General features: G+C 43.2%; 2 protein-coding genes across 4 annotated transcripts; one reads left to right on the forward strand and one right to left on the reverse strand.

The window, feature by feature from the left end:
- Positions 1-459: 459 nt before the first annotated feature.
- On the reverse strand, positions 460-5,807 carry BBS10 (Bardet-Biedl syndrome 10; the record flags this gene model as incomplete). The annotated part of the gene is made up of 2 exons (XM_083622034.1): positions 460-2,899; positions 5,617-5,807. 2 exons carry the CDS (start codon positions 5,805-5,807, stop codon positions 907-909), a joined length of 2,184 nt encoding a protein of 727 aa, XP_083478160.1. The 3' UTR covers positions 460-906.
- A 68-nt stretch (positions 5,808-5,875) lies between these two features.
- SQLE (squalene epoxidase) lies at positions 5,876-25,120 on the forward strand. Of its 3 annotated transcripts, none has more exons than XM_083622095.1 (12): positions 5,876-6,149; positions 7,164-8,014; positions 8,966-9,218; positions 9,870-10,050; positions 13,574-13,670; positions 14,987-15,100; positions 16,641-16,812; positions 18,692-18,787; positions 19,420-19,562; positions 21,343-21,439; positions 22,947-23,034; positions 23,719-25,120. In XM_083622095.1, the coding sequence occupies exons 2-12, from the start codon at positions 7,733-7,735 to the stop codon at positions 23,909-23,911; spliced, it is 1,716 nt and encodes a 571-aa protein (XP_083478221.1). In that variant the 5' UTR covers positions 5,876-6,149; positions 7,164-7,732; the 3' UTR covers positions 23,912-25,120. The 3 variants fall into 3 exon arrangements, with proteins under 3 accessions (XP_083478221.1, XP_083478219.1, XP_083478220.1); XM_083622093.1 differs by lacking the exon at positions 5,876-6,149 and adding an exon at positions 6,692-7,032 and having other exon boundaries at positions 7,134-8,014; XM_083622094.1 differs by lacking the exon at positions 5,876-6,149 and adding an exon at positions 6,708-7,057.
- The last annotated feature ends 947 nt before the right edge of the window (positions 25,121-26,067 follow it).

Genomic DNA, 26,067 nt, shown 5'->3' on the forward strand with positions numbered 1-26,067 from the left:
TTTTTTAAAAAACTTTTTGAAAAATATATTGAATTTTCCATAGCTCACAATCGCGATCTAGTGCCACATTTGTATAATGCACTTTACAACACACTTAAAACTTTGCAGCTGTATAGCTGAGTCATTTGGCTATCTGTTCTGCTCCTGAGTTTGATCAGGGTGTGGGGAGCTGTTTCTAGGGAGGAGCTGTTCCTTGCTAATAGAAGACAACACTGGACACAACCCTAAACAGCGTACACAAAGTGTATCCTATTGTCTTATCTTAAAAAAATATATAACCACTCCAAAGCAAATAGTTCCCAGGTGAAATTTTGAACCTGAATGTAACATTAAAACCATACTAAGCAGACTTTTACACACACACACACACACACCCCAATCAAATATTTCAGTTCAACCATTTTTTGACTACTGGAATTTTGGGGAGGAACTTATACAAGGCATAAAATTAACATAGCATGCTTTTAAAGTTTTGTTTATTATGACAGATAAACATGCTAAATCAGTCTCAACCTATGTGGTGCGGAAGCAAGTTCCCCAACATTTCCAGAAAGCATTCATCATCGCCAGTGTTTCCTTCCAAATGAGCTCTCTAAAATTTGGATTGGGGCACCTATGCAAGCACCTCCCTCAAGTAAGTCCCAACGAATTCAATTACTCCTAGATAGGTGACTTTAGAATTGCAGCCTCAATGTGTCACAATTCCTTGTCTAAATTTATATCCAACCTATCGGCCAGAAATACATTATGGGATTTAAGAAAATTTGCAGCCAACGTCCCCGCTCCCCACCTTTATGTTAGGATTTGAACAGTCCTGGGGCTGCATAGAAGTACACTGGACTAAGGAAGACTAAAGGACGCAGCTGGTTCTCGCAACTGCATCACTTGCATACGAAAACCCTTTATTCACAGATCAGCTTCTGAATCGCTTTCTTCAGTCTTCTGAGGTAACCTCTTAATGCCAACAATAAGATCAATACTTAAAAGCCTAGCTGCACATTGAAGAATGGAAGCCACTAATTGATACTTACAGGACACTGATTCTAACCTTTCTTGATTTGGCAGAAGGGGTTGATTATTTCTGACAGCGCTGGTAACTTCAAGATAGAGCTGAGGAAAAGCATCCCTTTTCTGTGCCCTACAGAGGGTTTTTGGAACACTGAGCAATGCATCAGCAATTACAGCACAAAGAATGGATACATTTGCTGACTGGCACCGCTTTGCATAGCAGGACAGGTAGTAATGTAACAGTAGCTCGAATATCCCACCGACTGGCAAAACTGATCCCTCCTTTATGTAAGAGCTGGAATTACTCTGAATATGGCTTCTGATATTATCCGCTTCTTTAACTCCACGGCCTTGCCTAGTATAACTGTCCTCAGTGGGCTGCAGATTCACAAGTACATTTCTGGAACTGATGCTTCTCTCTGCTCTGGTAGGAGCAAGCTGATTTTCTGCAAGTGATTCATTCCCGTCCATTCTCAATATTCCTTTTGGATGATTGCGTTTCTGAGACACCTTTTGCACGTCAACTAAATCACGTTCACATTCACGTAGTTCTGAGCACATGGCATCATGCGCCAAATCTACGCCCCACGACGAGTTAGGCAGATGCATGGATGAACAGGCCAACTCTCTGTCTACCGATGAAGCAGAAACAACAGAGTCCTCTTCCATGTCAAACCCACAAGGTCTTGGCTGCTTGGCACAAGCGTGAACCTCACCGTAGCGAATGCGCTTCTCTACAAAATGTTGCTGTGCATCAGAACACTGCTGACTATTATGTAGTGTTTCGGAGAGGTTTTGCTCAGTCAGACAAACAACCGTAAACATCTGTCGCAACATTTTGAACGCGCCATGAAAAGCACAAACATGTTGCTCAGTAACCCCATGCACTGGCCCACAGAGAATCACACAGTGGAGCTGAAGGGCACACGTCCTTTCAAAGCCTATATGGACAAATCTTTTGGCGCCAAGGTGCAATGGCTGGCAAAATTTTGCAACAGCGGCTTCTGTGATTTCAGTGTGAATATTGTCCAAAGATGGCTTAAAAGGTGAAATATTTGTGATCCTGTAGATAAGAGATATCTCCTCTGGGGACAGGCACTCTACAATAGATATGCCACTGCTTTTTGCATAGTTATGAACAGCTTCCTGTTGTTTTACACTTGACAATATAACCTTGATGTCATTGTCCCGCATGTGCTTTAGAACAGCTTCTGTTCTTTTTGTAATCCAGGTTTTAGACGCCCCATGTTGATTTTCAGCAGTTATGACAACTTCAGCACCCAAGTCAGAATAAGCAGGCTGGATAGGTTCTGTTATAACTAGAACTCTTTTGTCACCGTCTGCAGGACAGTACACAGCAAAGTCTCTGTGAAGAATAAGCCCATCAAGGATTCTTGAACTTGAAACAGGAAGGCCTGTCACAGTAGTATGCAACTCAGCAAAACAGTCATCCACAAAGCACAGGACTTCACTCCTATTTTTACCAGCAGTAACTCTGAAGTAGAAATCACAGCTTAACTGGGAAAGAAACTTTTGTCTATTGATTCCTACTTTCCCAGAAAAATAAGCTTCCAGTACCAACCCCATTGTGCTCATACTTATTTCTTCATCAGAAACAGAAAATACTGAATGAAAATGCTTTTCAAGGTCTCTTGTCACTATGTAATCTAGAATGTCCATCTGGATCATTATAAGAAGCTGGGAAACTTGTTTCAGTCTGTAAAATTTTTCTTTACAATTCTCTCTTCCTTGGATCTTCTCATAACAGGAAAGACTACCTCCTTTAACAAGTTTTTCAAGTTCTTGAAGTAAAACGGAGAGAATTACGATGAACGTTTTAGCACCATCCCCAGTCAAATTGCAATGTGTGGAAATGCATGAAATCATCATTCTGTTAAAAGCCAAGGAGAAACAAATGGTTTAAAGTAAGCCCACAACTTTTGTGCATTTAACTTGTGCACATTCAGCTCTATGCGCATGACAATACATACATACATACATATGAGCAGAAAGGGGGTGGAATTCCAGGAAAAATGACTTTGGCAATCCAACCCAAGACTGAACCCAATGTGTTTTGACTATACATGATTTTGGCTTTAGGCGTGATCCCTGGAATGTAACCCCTGCGTAGACTGCGAACTTACTATATTTGAAATATCTCTAAATGAATTATTTCTTTTCTACAAGTCTACAGCAGAAAAACAAAAATACAGACAGTTTCTATGTAAGATCCCAATATACAAGTAACTTGCAACCTAAGTGAGAGTTTGGTTCCAGGGATCTAATTTTAAACGCAAAATTGCGCAAAGTCAGGGGGCTGCTTCCTGGGCTTTGGGAAAGTGGCAAGAGGGTCTAGCTCCCAGGGCCCTCACTCAACATTCCCAGACTTTGGTAAGCAAGGCACAGCCTTTCTTATGGGCCTCTGGGACACTTTGAGAGCTCCCACACATCCTTCCCAGAAGCTATTAAGGTGCTTCGTTGCTTACCAGCCTCTGGGAGAAGGCTCTGGGAGATTCCCAGGGCCCTCCCATGGACCTTCCCAGAGCCTGAAACAAGGAAAACCAGCTGGGTGTGCAGGAAATAAATAAATGGAAAGTGGGGAACAGAGGGTTTCCATTTTTTTTTATTTATTCCACCCACCCAGATTGTGACTGAGCACCTTCCAATAAAAACACAACGAAACATCATACATTACAACCTTCCTGAGATGCGAGTTATTTGTACTAAGACATTAAAAACACAATGGTTGTGGGCAGATTCCATACATGGGCCACTGGCAACTATGAGGCTGTGAGGGGGGCAATATTTCTGTGAAACTGCCTCAGTGTGGAGGTCATGGTTTCTATGTTCACTATGCCTTAAAAATGATGTTGGTGGAAAATGTGCACTAAACACCAGCAAAAGCGATTAAGGGTCTCGAGAAACTCCCCTATGAGAAAATGCTGCCTTTCAGTTTAGGAGATAAGGTGGATGGGCATGTGACTTCTTGTGTTTTTGACCATGATAAACATGGGATGATAACAACTGAAATAAATGATGCCTTTGTGCGGGAAGTCATAGATTATGGCCCTCTGAGCTATCTGGATGGGAGCAGCCATCAAGGGTACCCCTTTGACACTTGAGATGTACATTTTTAGGGCCCACCTTATTTCTATGATTGTAAGCTGTTTTTAGCATTAGATTTCAATTGGTGTAACCTGCCCTGGGATCTTAGGGTGAAGGGCAGTCACACGGGCACCAGTATCCAGCTGGAAAGGAGGTTTAACAAACTGAAGGACAATGCTCCTCCCAATGGAAACATGCAGATGGGGACAGATACACCCCTGCTTTAAGTTGTTTACATACCATCTTCTCTTGCATATTATTTATTACAAAACTCGATAACTAAGCGCTTTAGTGATGAAATGTTGGATTATGGAACGACATCGGAGCACTGAACCACTGGCATATCACAAGTGGACTCTCTATTACGCAATGGTTCAAGATAAAATCTATTTTGGAAAGAGAAGAAATGAGCACTGTTTTACAAGTGAACTCTTTATTTACCATGTTTGCTACTGTTTAAGATAAATCCTATTTGGGAAAGAAACTACTTTTGCCATTTTATGGACATTTATTGTTTGTTTACAGATAGTTGCCGTGGTAATACTAACTTGTGTCGAGGAAAATTTATAATTTATCTTAAAAACCATTGTAAACAGTTAAAATTGTTAGTAGGATTGGAATAACACTTGTAGTTTAATGGTGAATTTTTGGATATAATGGAGATGTAAAAGATTTGGATTATTAGAAAAGATGCAGGAAGAAAAGACTAACAATAGGACCCACAAAGGGGAGGAGGGAAGTTCAGGAGATTCTTTGGAATCTTGTTTATGTTGTATGTTGGGTATGTGATTGTAAAACTGTCATTTGAAAAACCAAACCAAATAAAAAATAAAAATAAAAAGAACATGGAAAAATGAATATATAAAAAATCTTGTGTTGATTGCAGTAGTCATTGTATCACCACCCTGTTCATTGCTTTCATGAGTGGGCCGGCAACTAATAATAATAATAGTATGCGCACCTAAGTTGCAAGTCGTGGTGAGACAGAGATAAATTTCACAACGATATGCTGAGGAGCAATGCTAGACAGGGCACGGGAGATCCCTGAGCAGCATCTTCTGAAGTGCTAAAAATTTAAATGAAAACCTTAAAAACAGGTGAGGTGGTCGATGTGGAAAACTTGCAGTCCACACTGTCTCCTCCTCCTCCTGGGTGTAGCCAGGATTTATGGTTTTTTGGGGGGTGGGCGGGACACCCAGCTGTCACCATCCCGTGTCTGGATCTGTCTACCAGATTCGGAATGCAACGTCTCAACCACAGTTTCTTCTTTCTTTTGGCACCCCCAAGCGCTCAGAAAACCTGTCAAAAACTTTCTACCATTTCTATAAGTATTTTTTCCTTTATTCCCTTGATTTAGGCGGGGCGGCCGCCGCCCTGGCTAAGCCCATGGCCCTCCCCGAAACCCCTGAGAGGGGGCCCGCCCGAGTCCTTCACGCGGACGACGCGGCCTAGACCACGGAACTGCTGGTGAGGAGGAAGGGCGGAGCGGGGACCGTCGATTACCGGGCGGTGGGCGACTCAACGTTCAAGGCCTCCAGCACGCGCCGCCCGTCCCTGGAAAGCAGCACTTCCCCCGTGGGGCGGGTGAGCAGCACGTGCCCTCCTCGAGGCCCCACGGAGCCCCGGACGACGGCAGCGAGCGCGGCGGCCTCCTGCGCCAGCCGCCCCGGTCCCAAGCGCCGCGCGGTCGCCATGGCAACGGAACCTCGGCCCAAGGAGGGCGCGCGGTCGTTCGGCGTCCTCTCGGCGACGCCGTGACGTCAGGCGCTCCTCGCGCGGCCTTGCGATTGGTTGAGCAGCACGGCCCCGCCTCTTCATCGTTATTTAAAAGCTTCACCGTCCGTTAGTTTTTATTCTGCCCCTCATCTTTTACGTATTTTAAAAGCGAGGAACCAAGTGGTACTGGACTGCAGAAGTATGCCGGGCCGTGGCAGTTTCTTCCTTCTCCTCAGTCTCGAATGGCCTGCGAGTTATTCTGTGGCGGTGAGGCAAAGGGCACTCTGTACATGCTCAGGAGCACAGGCCGTGACTTAAATGTAAAAAACAAAACACTCTTTACTCTGCCATGCGGCGCACACCCTCCCCACTTCAGTTCCTCAGGCACGTTCCCCTCAGCGTTGCCATCGCAGTGCCAGCGAGAGGGCAGGAGTCCACTCTTCCGCACTGCGCATGCTCCAAACAGTTGCGCAGTAAGCACCCTGAAGCCTTTCCCAAACGCCCGTTGACTCTCTTACCCACACTTTCCGTCTCAGCTAGGGACGCTGTCCAGCTTCGATCTCCCTATTCGGCTCCATGGCAACGGCAAACACCTCATTCCCCCATCCCACCCCTCTTTCCTCTCTCCGCCTATCCGCGAACGCCGAACCTCTCGCGCGCTACGTCACATCGCACTAGGCTCCGGCGGGACGCGAAACCCCGCCCGCCGCCGCTTCCCATTGGCCCGAGCGCCATAGCACCATCTCGTCTTAGCGCGGCGGATTGGTCAAGAGGGGCTGGGCCGTGGAAAGCGCGAGGCGAAGGCAGGAGTTGAGCGGGCAGCCGGCTATTAGCATAACCCCGCCCTCTTCTCCCGTGGCCTCCCTCCCGCCTGCCTCCGCTCTCCTCACCTGCTCAGAGCATCCTCAGTCGCCAAGCGCTCCTTTTGCACGGCGAGGGCGGAGGCGAGTGGCAGTGCGGAGACGATGGCAGGGAAGATAGGCGAGCCATTTCCCTGAGGAGGTGGTGGAGGAGGAGAGGCCATCAAACAGGACCAACAGCCCAGGTCTCTTTCCCGGAGGAGCTTAGGGCTGAGGGCGGCACAGCTCCGCCATCCACGGATCTAGGAGGAGACTAAAGGAACGAGCCCTTTTCCTGCCAGAAAAATCCTGTCAGGGTCGCTGAGGGAAAGAGGAGCAGCCCTCACATTTATTTTATTTTTATGTATGCATTTCAGTTCTTCATTCTTGTGAATTAAATCTCCACACCTTTATCAAGGGTGGTATGCTCTCCTGCCAACCAGGTGTGCCACCTGCAAAGCCCAGTTTTAGTAACTTTTTGGTTTTTGTTCACAGGTGAAGCGAGAATCGCTTACGAAGGAGCAGGAGGGAAAGGAGCACAGGACCCGGAGATACACTTCCGATTCCCTTGTTGGATTGTGACATTTTGCATTTTTAAAACACGCAATACCTTCCCGGGTGTTTGTTTAGTTATTCCTGCTGACTGAAGGGTCAAGAGCCTTAAAAGACGTGTCCTGGCAGAAACCAGCAGATGGCTGAAGAAATTTAAATGAACGATGCCTTTTCTAGGGACATGTTGACCCTAGAAATAGCGGGTGGCGATAGGTGGAGCTGCAAATCCACTATGTTTTCCTGCCTGGTGCCTAAGCCAAATAACTGCTTTTTGTGACCGCAGAGGTTTTGTATTAAATTTCTTGGCATTTTTCTTTTTTACCTTTTTGGATTTGTAGTACAGTTTTTTAATTCTCCTCCTTTGGTTTGAAATGAGGATCTTTGTAATTTCGTAACACAATTTGTACGGGGTGTGTGTGTGTGTAGCCCTGTTCAAGGAACTTTATTCAGAATCAAGCTCGAAAAGGGGGGAATCCAGCAGTGATTGTGAGAGAGCACACCCTTCTTCCACAATGTGGACTTTTCTGGGCATTGCCTCTTTCATCTATGTCTATAAGAAATGTGGAGATTTGCTGAATTATGCCAACAAGGAGGTCCTGATTTCCATGCTGGTGTTCTCTATTGGTTTGCTGCTGTCCTATCGGTACCGGACATGGGGACTAAAGCAACAGAAGCACAGGCAACCCCATTGTGGAATCCTCTCTAATTTTCTTGCCGCTGTGCCTCTCCTTGGTTTTTTCTGGACTAAATTCCACGCAGGCTCTCCAAAGGTGTTGAAACCGAAATCCAAAGAGGTATGTTGGCTCTTAGCATGAAAACCCAGGACTGAGATCTCTTTCCTATGTTTTAAAACAATCATCTTGCACCTTTCAGAGAAATTTGTTTTTAATACTGGGGATTTCTGAAGGGGGAATTTCTTTTTGAAAATCAGATTGCAGGTTTGTGTTCCTGAACGGTGATGGAAATCTACTTAAGCCAGCACTTCCCAAACTGGGGGAGAGGGATCTAGAACGTTCAGTTTTTGGGAAATTGCAACATCTTCCATTGGTTTTGTATTCAATGAAGCTCAACACTCAGAACTATGTAGCTTGACAAGATATTTTAATAACAGTTATTTGAAATTCTCAAACATTAGCTCCTTCGTAATACGTTCCTAGGATTTCAGATTCCCCTCCCCCTCTTAGCTTGCTAGGGAGAGGGTATCTGTCCTATATCTAGCATATGTAGGTAAGAAACAACATCCTTCCTTGCCATTTTGAGGAGCACATAATGTAAATGAACTGCAAGTGCAATTCTGTGCATGGTTTCTTGGCACTATGGTAATTCCTACTGTGTTCAATGGGACTTGGTATGTTAATGATTGTAGCCAATTCTTTGAGGTCATCCAGGAGTGGTCCAGGAAGATACTGTGGCCATCCATATCAAAAGTCGCTGAGAGATCCAGGGGAATCAGCAAGTTCTCATTTCTCCATTCCTTTCCTAAAGAAGATAATCCACCGGGGCACCCAAGGCTGATTCTGTCACAGAACCTGAACTTGTACTGGAATGAGTGAAGATAATCAGTTTCATCCAAGAGCATTATATGTAGCTCAAGTTCCTCTATGTATATATCATGTACAGAATTCTCTCTCTCAATATGCTGTGCTTTTGTGACATTTGTCAGCCCAAGTCCTTGAAGTAAATGGTAATCACAATAGCCTAAAATGCATTTGTTTTGCTTTGCTTATGGCTTCATCTTTACGCAGGATAGAAGGGAAGTTGGTACCTCACCTGAGAGCACAATTGAGACAACTACGGGTTCAAATCTCACCCCTCCGTGTGATCCAGAAGTTATCATTGTGGGATCCGGTGTGCTTGGCTCTGCTTTGGCAGCAGTACTGGCAAGGGATGGAAGAAAAGTGACAGTAATTGAGAGGGATCTCAAGGAACCTGACAGGATAGTTGGAGAACTGCTGCAACCAGGGGGATATAATGCTCTGAAAGACCTGGGACTGGGAGGTATGTTAGCAAATCACAAATCCTGTCTCCTTGTTCTGATGTGCTTGTTGCCCCACTTTGTTTATTTAATTTGCTGGGTAGCCTGATCCTTGCCTTCCATCTATGCCTTTTATAATATGATAATACCAAAAAAAACCCTCTCTATATATGTTGGCCTATAGGCTGAAATTAGAATCTAGCCTCTCCTTGATTTGGGGTGACTTCTGACAGGAGTGGGGGTGCACGAGTTTCCATTTCTTTCCACATTACAAAATCCCTCTGTCACTATTGTTTAATTCTGTCAGTAATGTACATGAGACCTATGAAACTGAATGAAGCCATATATGATTCATATATGACCTACCAGGGACTCGGTAAACCCCTTGTTTTTGCTGCTTATCAAGGACGGTAGAAAACAGGGTAGTTGTTGAACATCTAGAAGGACATAATACATGGTTTATTGGCTGAATTCAGCTTAAATTCTTAGATTCTAAGGAATGTTCAAAATATCTTTTTATGGTTGGGGAGAATTTCCATTGCATATTCCTAGTGCGTATAACATAATAAATACTTGATCTAAATGTATGTTCTTGAGGCAACTTGATATGTATCCTTCTCGTATACTACCCTCAACTCTGCACTTTCCCTAATTTATCGACATTTATTTTGCAGAGGTTGTGGAAGGGATTGATGCTCACGCAATAAATGGCTATATACTTCATGACCTAGAAAGTAAATCAGAAGTTGAAATTCCTTTCCCTGCCAAAACGGATGGCCAGATACAGAGTGGAATAGCGTTTCATCATGGGCGTTTCATCATGGGTCTCCGAAGGACAGCCATGGCAGAACCCAAGTAAGAACAGCAACTTAAAATAATAAGGCATCTACTGAATGAGCAGTTCTAGGCCTGACTGATGTACTAAGTGCATCCTTCCATCTTGTTGGATTTAATTTTTATTTTTTGTTTATTTTGTTTTTCCTTTTATATCACTTGAATAACACCTTTGTGGTCTGATATCAACTGGAAGTAGCACCCCAGCCATCAGCAGTGCATTGGTGCTTATACAGTCGTGCGAGTAATTCCTCAAATCAACTCAGCCACAGACATGTTTTACTGCACCACCCAAACAGGCATGCTTACCTTTAGTCATTTTGGGCACTTGAAAGAAAATAAACTAGAAATTCCACTTGAGGTCAGATAGGCACCCTCCCAACTCAACTTCCGGCACCTACCGAATAATTAAAAATAATAATATCACAGCAAGCATTTTGATTGAAATTTAAAGCCATATTTTCCAGTTCTCACTTTCCAGCCAATTGCAAACTATGGTTTATCAATTCAGACAATATTCTAAATCAGGAATGAGGAACCTATGGTCTTCCAGGTATTGCTGGACTACAGTTCCTATCAGCCCCAGTCAGCATGACCAGTATTTAGAGGTTATAAGAGAATAACAAGCAGGGCCAGAGTTGCCTGCTCCTATTCTAAACCATGGTTAAGCTTCCTTTGAAGTCTGAATTGCTTAGAAAACTACTGTATTTAATAGTGTTTCTAGTTTTTAAAATTGATTGTAACCAGCCCAGAGTCTGTTGAGTAACTGGGCATCAGTATATTTATGCAAGTAGAGGTGCAACTAGATACCGTCTCTGGTTGTGCAACAGCGACACCAGGAAACTGAGGTGTTTTCCCTCCTTGAAGCAAAATGAAAACTATATATATATATATATATATCCAAATAGAAGTATGGTTAGTTCATGTAGCTCCCTCCCACTTGAACGGAACTGCTGCTTGAAAGTTGCATTTCCACTAATTTGCAAAATGTCCTGGTTTGATTTTACTGTACCAGGGTCAAACTGTACATGATGTATTCTTTGTTCTAATTGCTAATAGGAGCTGCAGAAAGTGATTTAGATCAGGGCTATGGCAAGAGGAAAAGGGTCCAACTCTTTCTTCTGTATTGACGCCCTGATGCAGATGACTCATGGGGCTGCCATTAGCTCTGTATGAGAATGTATACAGGCTTTTTCATGTTATACTTCTGTTTTCCCTTTCATGGCTCATAGCTTTGGGTGGATGGGATGGAATTTTGATCAGGACCATGGTGCAGAGTTAAAGAGTTAATCCTCTTATTTCCATATTTCAGCCCCAGTCTGAATCCTCTCTGCATCTGCTTTTTAGTGAAGAGAGAGAAATTGGAAATACAGCACATGCAGCCCTAAAAATATCAGATTAAAAACTCATTTTAAAGTAATCTTTCACCCTTAAAATATATTTATGAGAAGGGATAATCATTGTGATGAGTATTCAGTTTTATATACCCCACCTACCTTCATACCCACAGCACATATATTGAATCATGAACTGTCCAATCCTCTGGGTTGGCTATTGGCAAGATTTCCTGAGTCAGTATTGCAGAAAGGATCAGGAGAGAATATATCAGATCCTGTGGCTTGGTGGTGGCCAACCTTATTGGCACGTGTGCTGCATAACAAATCCATAGTATGGAATAATGCATTTCTAATAGTCACTACGCTAGATAGCCACAGCCATTCGTGTTCTAATAACTTCCATGCTGTATTATTGCAATGCATTCTGTGTGGGACTACTGTTGAGTAGTGTTCAACTGTTGAGTAGTGCTGCCGCCAGATTCTTGCCTAGAGGAAGGTAGCTAGAACATAACCATGCCAGTTATATTCAGTCTGCACTGGCTATGTATTTGTTTCCATGATCAATTGGTTGCTGATTCTTGCCTTTTAAAGTTCTATTTTTTTTATAAGATATTTATTAGAATTTTCCATTTTATACAAACAAAGAAAAAATTAAAAAGAAAAAATAATAAAAACACATAAAGTTCATAACTTATTTTTCAATAACATATTTCCCTGACCTCCTCATGCCTCCCCTTCTTGTATTCCAGTTCAAACTGTTTATCCAGCAAATCCTTATCTCATAGCATTACAGTTAAAAAACCCCTTATTTTCTATCCATCTTCTTAAATTATTGTAGCTTAAACTTTTACTTATATACAAAGAAAAAAGAACCATTTTTTCATATTCTTTTGTACCATTACAGCTAGAAACCACTTAATTTCAATCCAACATCACTCAACATTCATTAATATTGCAGTGTTTTTGTAAGTAGTCCTTGAATTTCTTCCATTCTTCTTCTGCCGACTCTTCTCCCTGGTCACGGATTCTGCCAGTCATTTCTGCCAATCCCATAAAATCAATCAACTTTGTCTGCCTCCTTTTAAAGTTCTAAATAGCTTGCCTAGAGAGGACTGACTTTTTCCATCATGTTTGTCCTACTTCTGAAGCTCTCTCCAGATACCTCTTGCCAGCTGAATAGGGCAGGGCTTTCTCAGTTGTGATACCTGTCCTGTGGAATGCCTTTCCTGGGCAGGCCTGCCTAACTCCAGCACTGAACAAATTTTGACCTGATGTGGGCTGCTATAATGTTTTTTCTTCTCTCCTCCTCATGTATTGAGACTTGAATACCCCTTAGTTTGATCTGCTGTTGCTTTAGTTTTAATGATATGGTTGCTTATTCTGCTATTAAATTTGTTATTTGTTTTTAGTGTTATAATGTGATTTTATTTTCTATCTTAGTCAGTTCTTGCTTTTTTTTTTTTTTTTTGGAAGAAAATTAAAGAATGGTTTAAGGTAAACTAGGGCTTATCATTAACTGCGTCCCACAGCTCTCTCATGGGGTGATATCCAATTGCTTTATAAGAAAAGTTTGGTTAATTTCTTACCAACTGCTCATGCAAGCCACAGTCCTGGTTCAGACAACATGGCAAATCATAGCATGGCTTGTTTGAGCCATGCAGGTTCCATGCAGGCGAGAAGAAGCTGCAAGAGATCTATGAGGTATGGGAGAAGCTTGTTCACAATTGTACCATGGTTTAAGGCAGGGGTCAGCAACCTTTTTCAGCCATGGGCTGGTCCACCGTCCCTCAGACCATGTGGTGGGCCAGACTATAGTTTTTTTTGGTGGGGGGAATGAATGAATTCCTATGTCCCATAAATAACCCAGAGATGCATTTTAAATAAAAGGACACATTCTACTCGTGTAAAAACACGCTGATTCCTGGACCATCTGCGGGCCAGATTGAGAAGGCGATTGGGCCACATCCGGCCCCTGGGCTTTAGGTTGCCTGCCCCTGGTTTAAGGCCATTGTTTAAATACGGGTCTATTTTCTCCCCAGGAGTAGGAAGACAACCTGTGCAGTTGGTTCTGTTCAGGGGAATGGTTCTACCTATTAAAGTTAGTAGTGTATATTTTAGATGGAAATGTGCTTAACTTACTGTATTATGGAATATGAACCATGGATATTGTGTGCATTAAAACAAATAAACAAACTGCTTTCTTCCAGTACAAAATTCATTGAAGGAACAGTGACTCAGCTGCTTGAAGAAGATGAACGTGTTGTTGGAATTTTATACAAAGATAAAGAAACTGGTGCTACAAAGGTGAGGCTCAATAGACGTATATATTTTTACAGGAAAATATTCTAGGTTGTTTTGGTGCACAGTAATCCTCTGTCAAATTAAAGCAGGAAACAATTAAGGTAACCCAACAGGTAAATTAGGACAATGAGCGTGGTTAAAAACACAGGGCCAAATTATATGACAGTATTATTACTATTTATCTGTTTTCTGTTTTCAGTCCTCTCCTCCCATGGCATAAATACATATCTAGTCTACAGACGACAAAGTATATTTACAGGAAAATTATGTTTTGTAGCATTGCCCTTCAAAGTCATAAGGTTATTTCTTAAGGGCCAAAGCAGAAAGAAAAAAACATAGCCTGACTGCTGCCTCAATAGATATATGCTATGTGGGTGGCGCTGTGGTCAAAACCACTGAGCCTCTTGGGCTTGCCGATCAGAAGGTCGGCGGTTCGAATCCCTGTGACAGAGTGAGCTCCCGTTGCTCTGTCCCAGCTCCTTCCAACCTAGCAGTTTGAAAGCATGCCAGTGCAAGTAGATAAATAGGTACCACTGTGGTGGGAAGTTAAACGCTGTTTCCGTGCGCTCTGGTTTCCATCACGGTGTTCCGTTGCTCCAGAAGTGGTTTAGTCATTCTCGCCACATGATCTGGAAAGCTGTCTGTGGACAAACGGCGGCTCCCTTGGCCTGAAAACGAGATGAGCGCTGCAACCCCGTAGTCGCCTTTGACTGGACTTAACCGTTCAGGGGTCCTTTACCTTTTTACCTTTAGATATACAGTATGCTAAGGATACCTAAAAGTTCATATCATCTTCTATACATCAAATCAATCATTGCATTCTGCAGGAGAGGGTCTTCTGCAAATACCACCTAGTCTGGTGGTCTGTTGCATATTATTTCAGAATCAGGCCTTTGGTAAGGCAACACTATCCTTTGGAACTCCCTCCCATTGCAGATCAGACAAGTGTCGTTTTCGGTGCCTGCTAATGGTGCTCCTCTTTCAAAAAGCCTTCTAAAATCTTTATCCCAGTTGGCATCTGTCCTGAATTGAAATTGATTTTATATATGTGCTGCTGTTCTATTTTTTTATATTTATAACTGTTCTTTAAATTGTTTTTATATATGCAATTGTTTTAACTGTGTGTGTGTTGTTGATGTTAGGGAAGAGCATCACAAGCTGCTGCTCAGAGATATGGTGCAATTTCCTTTTGAGAACTCTGACAAACTTTCAAATGAGAATGAAACTTCTGTGAATATAGACTGGCTTAAGGGGTTACTGTGCTATATGACACTATTTATCATGTTTATCGCTTTTTCTTTCATCCTTCCCCATTGCAGGAGCTCCGTGCACCCCTTACTGTTATTGCTGATGGTGTCTTTTCCAAGTTTAGAAAACAACTTATCTCCAACAAAGTTAGAGTTCCATCTCATTTTGTGGGGTTAATTTTGAAAGTAAGTGTTACTTTTTAAAAGCAACAACAACTAAGCTTACAGTTAGTCTGCTTCCCATCTGTGGTGTGGTGGCATTGTGGGCCATCATTGTAAACCAGGGTTGAATCCTGGGTGTGGGGCTTCAGATAACACGGCCAGTGGGGAGGCATAGCTGCTTGCCTTGCTGGCCAGGGCTTCAGATTCAAGCCTGCCTGCAGAATCGACCAATAGCAGGTGGGCTGGGAGGCAGGCCTTTCCCAGAGGGCAGGCCCAACGGAACACGTAGGCTTCCCTTGGGTGCGCTGCTGGGAAATCTAAAGCAGCCTGTCTCAACCCCAGCACCCGGTTCTTCTCCGGATCTTCCACCCAATTCCTTTGCATATTGTCTGCTCTTTTGGCGCTTGACCTTGCTGTGAACCTCATTGGCTGCTGTATTTGGGGCTGGGCATGGATGCTTAAAGAGGAAATGTTACAGTGATCAAGGTGCATGTTTCAGAGTTGTCCCATTTAAATTCCTAATGTTGTCATAGCTCTGTCGTTATTAAATCCTGTCATTATCAATCCATATTTCATCCATCTTCACAACAGCTTGTGATATTAGTTATTGACCATGACCGGAGAATCGTAGTTTAGTAAGCCAGTGTATAAATAGCACTCAGCCACTTCACTTGACCCTTCACACAAGCAAGTGAACAAGCTGGGAAGGATTCATTTAACTCTTGTTTCCTTCTCTGTCAGTAACAAGAAACTCTAGATTAATGCTTTTGGTACAAGCCAGGATATAAAGCCAAAATCAGACCATGGCCTCCACAGCCATCTACGGATACACCACTAAAACTGTGTTTGTGTGCCACGAGTGATCGCCAAGAAGAAGATTCTGTTAACTATGGTTTCCCACTTTGTATGGAACAAGAAATGATAGCTAACTGAAGACTTCCTTGTTTGTTTTCTGACTTGTGCAAAGGGAGAAATTAGTTAAATGTATGAGGGCCGCGGGTGGCACTGTGGGTAAAACCTCAGCGCCTAGGACTTGCCGATCGCATGGTCGGCGGTTCAAATCCCTGCGGCGGGGTGAGCTCCCGTCATTCGGTCCCAGCTCCTGCCCACCTAGCAGTTCGAAAGCACCCTTAAGTGCAAGTAGATAAATAGTTACCGCTTTATAGCGGGAAGGTAAACGGCGTTCCGTGTGCTGCTCTGGTGCCGGTTCGCCGGAGCAGCTTCGTCATGCTGGCCACGTGACCTGGAAGTGTCCGCGGACAGTGCTGGCTCCCGGCCTCTAGAGTGAGATGAGCGCACAACCCTAGAGTCTGTCAAGACCGGCCCGTACGGGCAGGGGTACCTTTACCTTTACCTTTTATGAGGGCACCAGGATCATACAAGCTGAGGAATGGTTGTCCAAATGTGGTCACTGTTGCTAACATTTTACAGATTGGGAAATGAACATCTGTACTAGTAGTTTGTTGAAAACTGGCCAGTGAATTCATGGCCAACCAGGGATGTATTGATAAATGTAAGTCCGAAGGCACTTTTAATAACTTTTTCTCTTTCTTTCACTGTAAAGGATTCACCTCAGTTTAAAGCCAACCATTCTGAAATTGTTCTGGGTAATCCTAGTCCAGTACTTTTCTACCAGATTTCTTCTAATGAAACCAGAGTCCTTGTTGACATTCGAGGTGAAATGCCAAAGAACCTTAAAGAATACATGGTTGAACGGATTTATCCACAACTACCTGGTAAGCATTATGTGCACAGGTTGTCAATACTGTGAAAGAAACCATCTACTTAAGTGTTTACATCAACTCTCATTTGATGCAGAATTGCCTCGTCATTGAAGAAATAAACTTTAAATGTCTAAACTATGATTAACATGCACTCAGAGTTGAAGCTTCAAGGAGCATTATCTTTTGCAAATATTCATGTTTCTAGACTTGGTTGAAAGGTAGCTGTGACTGGGAGAGGATGGTGGAAAATAACCCTTTGCGGTGTAAGTGCCTATGTTGGTAGCCTTACATCCTGTCCATGGTCAATGATGGACTTGGAATTGGGCATGCCTGAAGTATGCCTGATTTCATAGAGGCACAGGGGCATAATCTCAAGTTTCTTCGTCACTTACCCTCAGTGGTCACACATTCACAAGGATAAATAGCTGGTGTAAAGCCACATTTGACCAGTTCATTGTTACGGTCATGAGGGCATCGCTGTCTTCCTCCTTATAATGACTTCAGGGAAATCTTGCACAACAGTTTCCCCCAGCTGATATACTGGAAATGTGGCATTTTCCTAGTGTAGGTGTTGCTGGTGGGTGGCCTCAAGTTGTGCCGTCTCAGTTTGGAAGTTCCTTCGAGCACCTTTGGGTACCTGGAGCAGTGAGCCCCTGAGGGAATGAGATGGGAATTGAGCAGGCTGTGGGACTAGCCAGAAATGGTAATTTGAAAACGTGTATGTTTGTGAAGAAAACTTGAAAGGCTGGTTTTGCTTTTTACAGCAAGGGTCTCTTCAGAACCAGGAAGGATTTTTTTCTTGGGCAAGAGTCTGATGGAGTTTCAGCTTCACCTGTTAAAAATGTCTTTGCTCTGTCAATGGCAAAATGCAACTTTTTAGCTGTGGGTCTCTTTACCTGACCTGACTGTTTTGTACTGGGAATAGATTCCTGTGCTTTTTGAGGCTGTTTGTTTCAGGTTGCCAGTGAATATCTGGGTTTCACAGATGTGCTTTTGAACAACACCCCATCATTTCAGTCAGATGTGCGCAGAAGATATTCCTGATATACTACTACTACTAATAATAAATCAGATGTGGGGATTATTTGGCCATTCAGATGTTGATGAACAGCAACTCCCATCATCCTATAATTGATCTGGACACTATACAGTCGTACCTTGGTTGTCAAACGGAATTCATTCCAGAAGTCTGTTTGACTTCCGAAAACGTTTGACAACCAAGGCGTGGCTTCTGATTGGCTGCAGAAGCATCCTGCACTGAATCAGAAGCCACGTCAGACATTCAGGTTCCAAAGAATGTTCACAACCTGGAACACTCACTTCTGGGTTTGCGGCATTCGGGAGCCAAAACGTTTGAGTCGCAAGGCGTTCGGGATCCAAGGCATGACTGTACTTCTATTGTTGCAGCCTAGAATAGCATTAGTTTTTTTTGCTGCTGCATCATACTGTTGACTCATGTTAAGCTTATGGTCTACTAAGACCCCTATATCCTTTTCACATGTATTGCTTGTTGCTCTCTGATTCCTGCTCCATCCACATCCTTATTTATCCAAAACAGCCTAGTTTTAACAAGCATTTTGAGATGTACAGTACTTCACTTGTATTTGGCATTAGGACACCTTACACTTTCCATAATGTTTTCTCATGTTGGTGCCAGTAATTTTGAAAGAAATCCCAACGGATTGACTTCTAAGTGATTCCCGCCCCCAGAGTGGATTTATCTTTAGGTCACCGGAGTTCTGTAGGAGAGCTAACAACTTGTTTCAGTTTTCTAATGACTTTTGGGGGGACAGGTTGGAACTAGGTATTAATGATGTCTCTCTTCTGAATCTTGAGGAAAAGATTGAATGTTCTGTAAATGACTGAACTTTTGCATTTTTTGTTTCTGCAGCGCACTTACAGGAGCCTTTCCTAATAGCTCTGCAGAATGATCGCATGAGGACCATGCCAGCAAGCTTTCTGCCTCCGTCCCCTGTAAACAAATCAGGTCTGTGAGCAGAAGAGTGAATTGAAAGCTGAAAGGCTTAAGGGTCTGCCCATCCAAGGGTGGGGGCGTGCCCAGTGGGGTTTTGTTCCCCCTCGCTTTGAACAGCACAGAATCCCATCCACCAATGCCGTATCACCAAACTTCTTTGGAAAGACTTTCCCCTTTCAAATAGGGTGCAAAACTCAAGCCTAAACCTCTCAGGTGTGGGATAGTTCTTTGGATTTCAGCCTTTGAAAACAAAGGGGTTGTTCCTCAGACTTTAAGACAGAGGCGGTAAACCTCAAGCTCAGGGCTGAATGCCCCTGCACCTGCCCCTCTAAGTGCTTAGTGCAATCATGCTTCTATTTTCTATACCTTCAATGCCCAGAAACCCAGCAGGCATCATTTGCTGGCACCTTCCATGGTCCCTCGGCCCCAGGGCTTAGAGGGCAGGGTTCGAATCATTGCTGTCACTCTGTTTAGCATTACGATGATGCCACTTCACTCAGTAGAGGCATGAAGCAATCTAGAGATTGCTAGGAAAGATAGCGGCACCTGCCAACCCCAAAGTGTGCAAAAGTTTAGAATGAATGCCAGGATCCTGCATCAACAGTGGTTGATTTTAGAGGTTGTTTCCTTCTTTTTTTACATAGGAGTCCTCCTTCTGGGTGACGCTTACAACATGAGGCACCCTCTAACAGGTGGAGGAATGACTGTTGTCCTGAATGACATCAAGATATGGAGACACCTGCTGCAGGCCATTCCAGACCTGTATGAGGATTCTGCTATTCTGGAGGTATTTTATTCTTTTTCTTTTATTACATTCGTTAGTCACTTTATTTTGCACAGGGCAACCCAAAGCAATTTAAAAGCATGGGTATGATTCTGGCTTTTCCTTTTGGGATGGGGGCTTTGGTTCAGGTAAGGGTTTTTTATTTTTTGCAACTTTAAGCTGCTGCCTCTTCTAGGTTAGAGAGAATCTTGAGTTCCGATCACCTGCACACCAAACTTTCAGGTTCAAGGGAGGACTGTGGTCACAACCCCACCATGAATTTAACTCACATAGCTTTCCCCAAAGAGTCCTGGGAACTATAGTTTGTCAAGGCTTCTTGGAACTGTAGCTCTCTGAAGGGTAAACTGCAGTTCCCCAGGATTCTTTAGGGAAAGCTAGCCTGGCTTATATTTTAACACTTGTTGGATCCAGGAATTAGAAGGATCTTCCATACAACCTACATCCTCCTTCCCCAAACTCATGACAGTATAATTATGGACTTAAGAGAATTGATTAGAGGACATTGGCAAACAAGTCTGATAAGATTCTTGCTCAGCTCACTGCTGCTTGTCACGTGTAACTTGTGATCCATGCTGTACTACATGGAAACTTATGCTGCAATAAATACTTAAGATGCCAGAAAACTATTTTGTTTCTGACCAAGTATTCTGCTGGGACAAGCCTGGTCCTGCTATTCCTATAATTTCTGTTTAGAGATGTGACATTTCTGGACATTTTGACACCATGGTGGGCTTGTTTGTGATGGGTGATGAAATAGGTATCATAGAATCATAGAATTGTAGAGTTGGAAGGGACCCTGAGGACCATCCAGTCCAGGGTTAGGTCTCCAGCTATTTTCAGACTACAGGTCCCATCATCCCTGACCACTGACCTTGCTAGCTAGGGATGATGGGAGTTGTAGTCCAAAACCAGCTGGGGACCCAAGTTTGGGAAACACTGATCTAGTCCAACCCCCTGCAATGCAGGAATATGTAGCTGTCCCACACAGGGACCGAGCCTGCAACCTTGGCGTTATCAGCGCCACCCTCTAACCAACTGATGTACCCATAAATCATGTGCTCCATTTTAAGAATGTGAAATGCATTATGCATTCTCTGTGGGGAAATGCAAAAAGGGAGCAGGCCATGCTTCCATGGTAGAGCACTAACTAGCCTTTGCACAGAAAAGGTCTCATGTTCTATTTCTGTCATCTCAAATTGTTAGGTAGCAAGTGATGGGACAGAATTCTGCCCTGGAGAGCTTCCTTCAGTAAGAGCAGACTAGAAATAAGCCAAATGATCTGACTCAATATAAAGCAGATCCATAGGTGTACTGATAACAATTTGCTGACAGTTACAGATAGGTAGCCGTGTTGGTCTGCCATAGTCAAAACAAAAAATTTTTTTTCTTTCCAGTAGCACCTTAAAGACCAACTAAGTTAGTTCTTGGTATGAGCTTTCGTGTGCATGCACACTTCGTCAGATACACTTCGTCAGATACACTTCGTCAGATACACTTCGTCAGATACACGTCAGTGTATCTGACGAAGTGTGCATGCACACGAAAGCTCATACCAAGAACTAACTTAGTTGGTCTTTAAGGTGCTACTGGAAAGAAATTTTTTTTTTTTGTTTTGAATTTGCTGACAAACTCTTGAGATCCCTTCTCATAGTGAGACCATTCCTCTGTCATTTGGTGGAGTAAGTTGCCAGTGCCCCCATCTTGAAACTGGTAAACCCCATTACGTATGCAATGTTATGTTGCATCCTGATGCCAGCAAGTAACCTTATCTTACCTTTTGCAGGCAAAGAAGTCATTTTACTGGACAAGAAGAAAGTCCCATTCCTTTGTCGTGAACGTCCTTGCTCAGGCGCTTTATGAATTATTTGCTGGAACAGATGGTAAGTGCATTTCAAAAAGGTACACACAAAGTTAATTACACTTCATAGATCTATTTTGCTCCAGTTTAAGTGATGCAAGACCTGTTGACGTGATGGAACACCTCCATATTACTTTAGCTGCACTGTGGCAAACTTATACCTTGATCATTCATCCATCCATCCATCCAGCCCTAAGGCAGAAGCACACTGTTTGATAGCCATGGGGCTGCCATTGAAAACAAGCTTTTCTGCACTGCCATTTCTGCCCTGAACATGTGACATTTATTATTATTACTTATTAAATTTGTGTACCACCCTATACCCATAGATCTCTGGGCGGTTCACAACATAAAATTGCAATATAAAATACACAAAAGACATAATAAAAACAAGAACAGAAACAAACCAATAACTCCCCTTCCAATAAACCGTTTAAAAAGGCACCAGATGTCTGTCAGCCAAATGTCTAGTTCAGGCATAGGCAAACTCAGCCCTCCAGCTGTTTTGGGACTACAACTCCCATGATCCCTAGCTAACAGGACCAGTGGTCAGGGATGATGGGAATTGTAGCCCCAAAACATCTGGAGGGCCGAGTTTGGCTATGCCTGGTCTAGTTAAAGAGGAACATTTTCACCTGGTGCCTAAAGGTGTATTTAGAACAGGGATGTCAGCAGCATCTTTATGGCAATCTTAACATGTGCTCTGTCCATCTGACTTTCTCTATCAGTACCTAAGTGGACTATGGGATGTAAAAAAAAAAAAAAGTCTACTGTCAGCATTTCGTTGGAAGGTTATGCTAGCCTGGAAAGCAAATAAATTATATTAATAAATTAATAAATTAATTGACAGAGTTGTTAAGTCTCAATGAATGCTTTGTAGATTGCAGGTGCAGCCTAGATCCATTCATCAGAGCACAAACTTAGATTTTTAGTATGGGTATAGTTTGCACAACGTATGACAGTCTTGCAATGGTAATGATCATTAGCTTGTGGTGACACGGAAGCGGGTTTTTTCACTGGTAGCACTAGTGTTCCTGGAGTGCCCCTGGTGAAATACAAGAGGCTTCCAGGCAGCTTTTGAAAGCACTCCTGTTCACACAGGCATTACGTTGATCTCACCACCTGAGTCTCATCATTTAATTGATGTTTTGTTGGAATGAGATTGTTTCGTTGCATAATTTAATGAATGTTTTAATGGGATTGTTTTATTGTGTGATTTAAGAATGGATGTTTATATGTTAATGTTTGTGTAATTGGTCTTTGGATTTGTAAACTGATTAGTATTTTGACATTAAGCTGTATATAAATGCATAAATAATAATAAGGCACTGTTGCTGCATCAGTTTGTTGTGGTGGCGATTATTTAAAAATGCATAATATCAGACTGAAGAAATGAGGGGCAGGAGGATGTTAGAAACTTGTGTGTGTTGCCATGTATGTTATAAGATTATTCTTCATTTAAGTCGTTCATTCCACTCTTATTTTCTGTGGTTTCTTGTAAAGCAGTGTTCCTTTTAATTCTTTTGCAGTTTCTCTGCGTCAGTTAAGGCAAGCCTGTTTCCTTTATTTCAAGCTTGGTGGCGAGTGCATATCCGGCCCAGTTGGATTACTGTCTGTGTAAGTTGGAGAAATGTTTATAAAATCCTTCTCAGGTTGTTGTTCAGAGCAGGACTCTCTTTGGAAACCATGTGAAAGAGACCTTTCATGAGTCCACTTAACCAGTGAGGTGTAGAGGGGCTGGGGATCAAATAATACTACTGCTACTACTAAAATACATACATACATGCAAACATACATACATACCCCGCCCATTCAGCTGGGTTTCCCCAGCCACTCTGGGTTGCTCCCAACAGAATATTAAAAATACGATAAAATATCAAACATTAAAAACTTCCCTAAACAGGGCTTCCTTCAGATGTCTTCTAAAAATCAGAGAGTTGTTTATTTCCTTGACAACTGATGGGAGGGCATTCCACAGAGTGGGCGCCACCACTGAGAAGGCCCTGTGCCTGGTACCCTGTAATGAGGGAACTGCCAGGAGGCCCTCGGAGCTGGACCTCAGTGTCAGGGTAGAATGGTGGGGGTGGAGACGCTCCTTTGGGTATACTGGGCCGAAGCCGTTTAGGGCTTTCAAGGTCAGCACCAACACTTTGAATTGTTCTCAGAAATGTACTGGGAGCCAATGTAGGTCGAGAGGCTTTGTTGCCCAACCATTTCAACGGATTAGTATTTTGTAAAATCTAGTACATTGCTCGTAAGGTGAATCGCCTTTTTCATCATTTCCTTAATCCTTCCCTGCAGCTTATCACCCAAGCCTGTCATCCTGATTGGCCACTTCTTTGCTGTTGCCCTCTACGCCGTGTATTTCTGCTTCAAGTCCGAGTCCTGGATCACCAAGCCGCGAGCGATCTTCAGCAGCGTTGCTGTTCTGTACCGGGCTTGCTCCGTCATATTTCCACTCATATACTCTGAAATAAAGTACCTCACCTATTAAATTCGGAAAGACAAATCCGCAGGAAAAGGAACGCAGTAGACTCCCTTCTCTCCTCTCACCCTCCATTCTTGTGAATGTGGGATAGTTCTGTCCCAAAAAACCAGACTTCTACTCTCTCTTTCTCAAGAAAAGGACCAAGCTTTGTTTTGTGTTTTTTTGTACAGAGAGAGCGAGCCTCTGGATGTGAGATCTTCCTATAAGGGTGATCCCAAGTGTGTATAATCCCATGAACCAAGAAGGTAATCTTTCAGTAAAGATCAGACAAATCTATGGGGAGGGAGAGGTAATTCCTACTGCTGTTTCTGGGCGTAGCTCTTCAGAACCAAGGGAGTGCAAATAACCATCTGCCTGTTGAACTTCCCATCCCTCTGGCTGCTGGGGCCATGGCTAAATGCTACGCAAAACTCTGTAGCACATGCGATCCTGCCAATACAGGAGACAAGATAGCCAGGAATCGTTGTTCTCACTGAGGAGGTAAACCTGTGCCTTGGCTGTATCACTTTAGACTCGAGATCAAAAATGGAATGACCGAATGCTCTTCCACACAACCCTTCCTTGAAAATTAGCAAACAAATTGCCCTGCACATAAAAAAAGTAGCACATCAGGGTGAGAGCTAGGCTAGATTCATGGATGCATTTCTTTTTGAAACAATATGAAGGAACAATGAATCGCGTTGAACCCTCACCTGCAGCCCAGGCCCAGGTTTGCTTCCTTGGGAGCTGGTTCATTCTTGGCGTTTGATTCCTACAGTGAATAATGCGTAGTGCTAGCTCAGGCAGCCTCGCTGGTACTACTGCTAGTTCCTGAGGGTTTCTCGTGCTAGAACTATACAAATCTGAATAATTTAGTTATTAGTCACACAGACATGAATATGTGCGTGTATGTATGTAAAAATAACAAACTCATACAAAAAAATATGTAAGTTTGATTTCCTTATACGGATGAAGATTCTAAAAGAGATTGATGTTTCCAGGGACCACTATAAAAATGTTCAGGACAGAAGCTAAAATGCTGATTCCAGCAGAAGATAGTTGATGGATTGTTGAGCATGCCCCATTAATGTTAATTAAAAGCTAATGAAGCAAGGGGTAGTTCAAACAGTTAACTCTTTCTTTTTGCTGCTAATGTTATCTGTACCTTTGACATTTTCTATCTTTTATGTGAAATGCCCCTCTATGATGAGATAAAATCCTAATGTGTTTTATTCAGCTAAATGTCCCTGTGTCTACTTTTTTTGTCCTGTGGTATAAGTGCCGGGATCCTTTTCTTAAGTTTTATTTAAATAACATTCTAGTGGGGAAGAGGGAGATATGGCTCTGGTTCTTTTCATAGTTGAGGAGGCCTGTGGCAGCATAGGAGATTTAAAGCAGCATCGCAACACCGAGCTGTAAATCCTTGCCACAACCCTTTATGTAGCTCTAAACCCGCTTCCTCAGTTGCTATGAGATACAACTTTGGTCACATCCGTTCCATACGTTTAAAGCATGTGGCTTCCCTCAGAGTATCCTTGCAACTTTGGTTTGCTCCTCAGTGCTACAGTAGGGGATCCCAGAAGAGTTTGTTTTTTGATCCTCAAAGATTCTATGCCCGTGAAACATAATGAGAGCCTGTCTGGTTCTACTCTTGAAAAGTATAAAAGGTAAAGGGACCCCTGACCATTAGGTCCATTAGTGGCCGACTCTGGGGTTGTGGCACTCATCTTGCTTTATTGGCCAAGGGAGCCGGCATACAGCTTCCATGTCATCTGGCCATCATGACTAAGCCATTTCTGGCAAACCAGAGCAGCGCACGGAAACGCCGTTTACCTTCCCGCCGGAGCGGTACCTATTTATCTACTTGTACTTTGACGTGCTTTTGAACTGCTAGGTTGGCACGAGCAGGGACAGAGCAACAGGAGCTCACCCTGTTGCAGGGATTCAAACCGCCGACCTTCTGATTGGCAAGTCCTAGGCTCTGTGGTTTAACCCACAGCGCCACCCGCGTCCCTCTTGAAAAGTATACAGTGAAGTAAATTTTAAGTGATTTTGTTTTCCTGTGTTAGTTTGGCACTGTAGAATGACAAGCAAGGGACAGCTCATACCAAGTTCTCCACATAAAAGCAGATGTGATCCGGCCCAAATCACAGCAAAACATTTTTTTACTTCTGTGAGCTTAG

Source organism: Podarcis filfolensis (assembly GCF_964270895.1).
Source record: "Podarcis filfolensis genome assembly, chromosome: 7".
NCBI classification, from domain to species: domain Eukaryota; kingdom Metazoa; phylum Chordata; class Lepidosauria; order Squamata; family Lacertidae; genus Podarcis; species Podarcis filfolensis.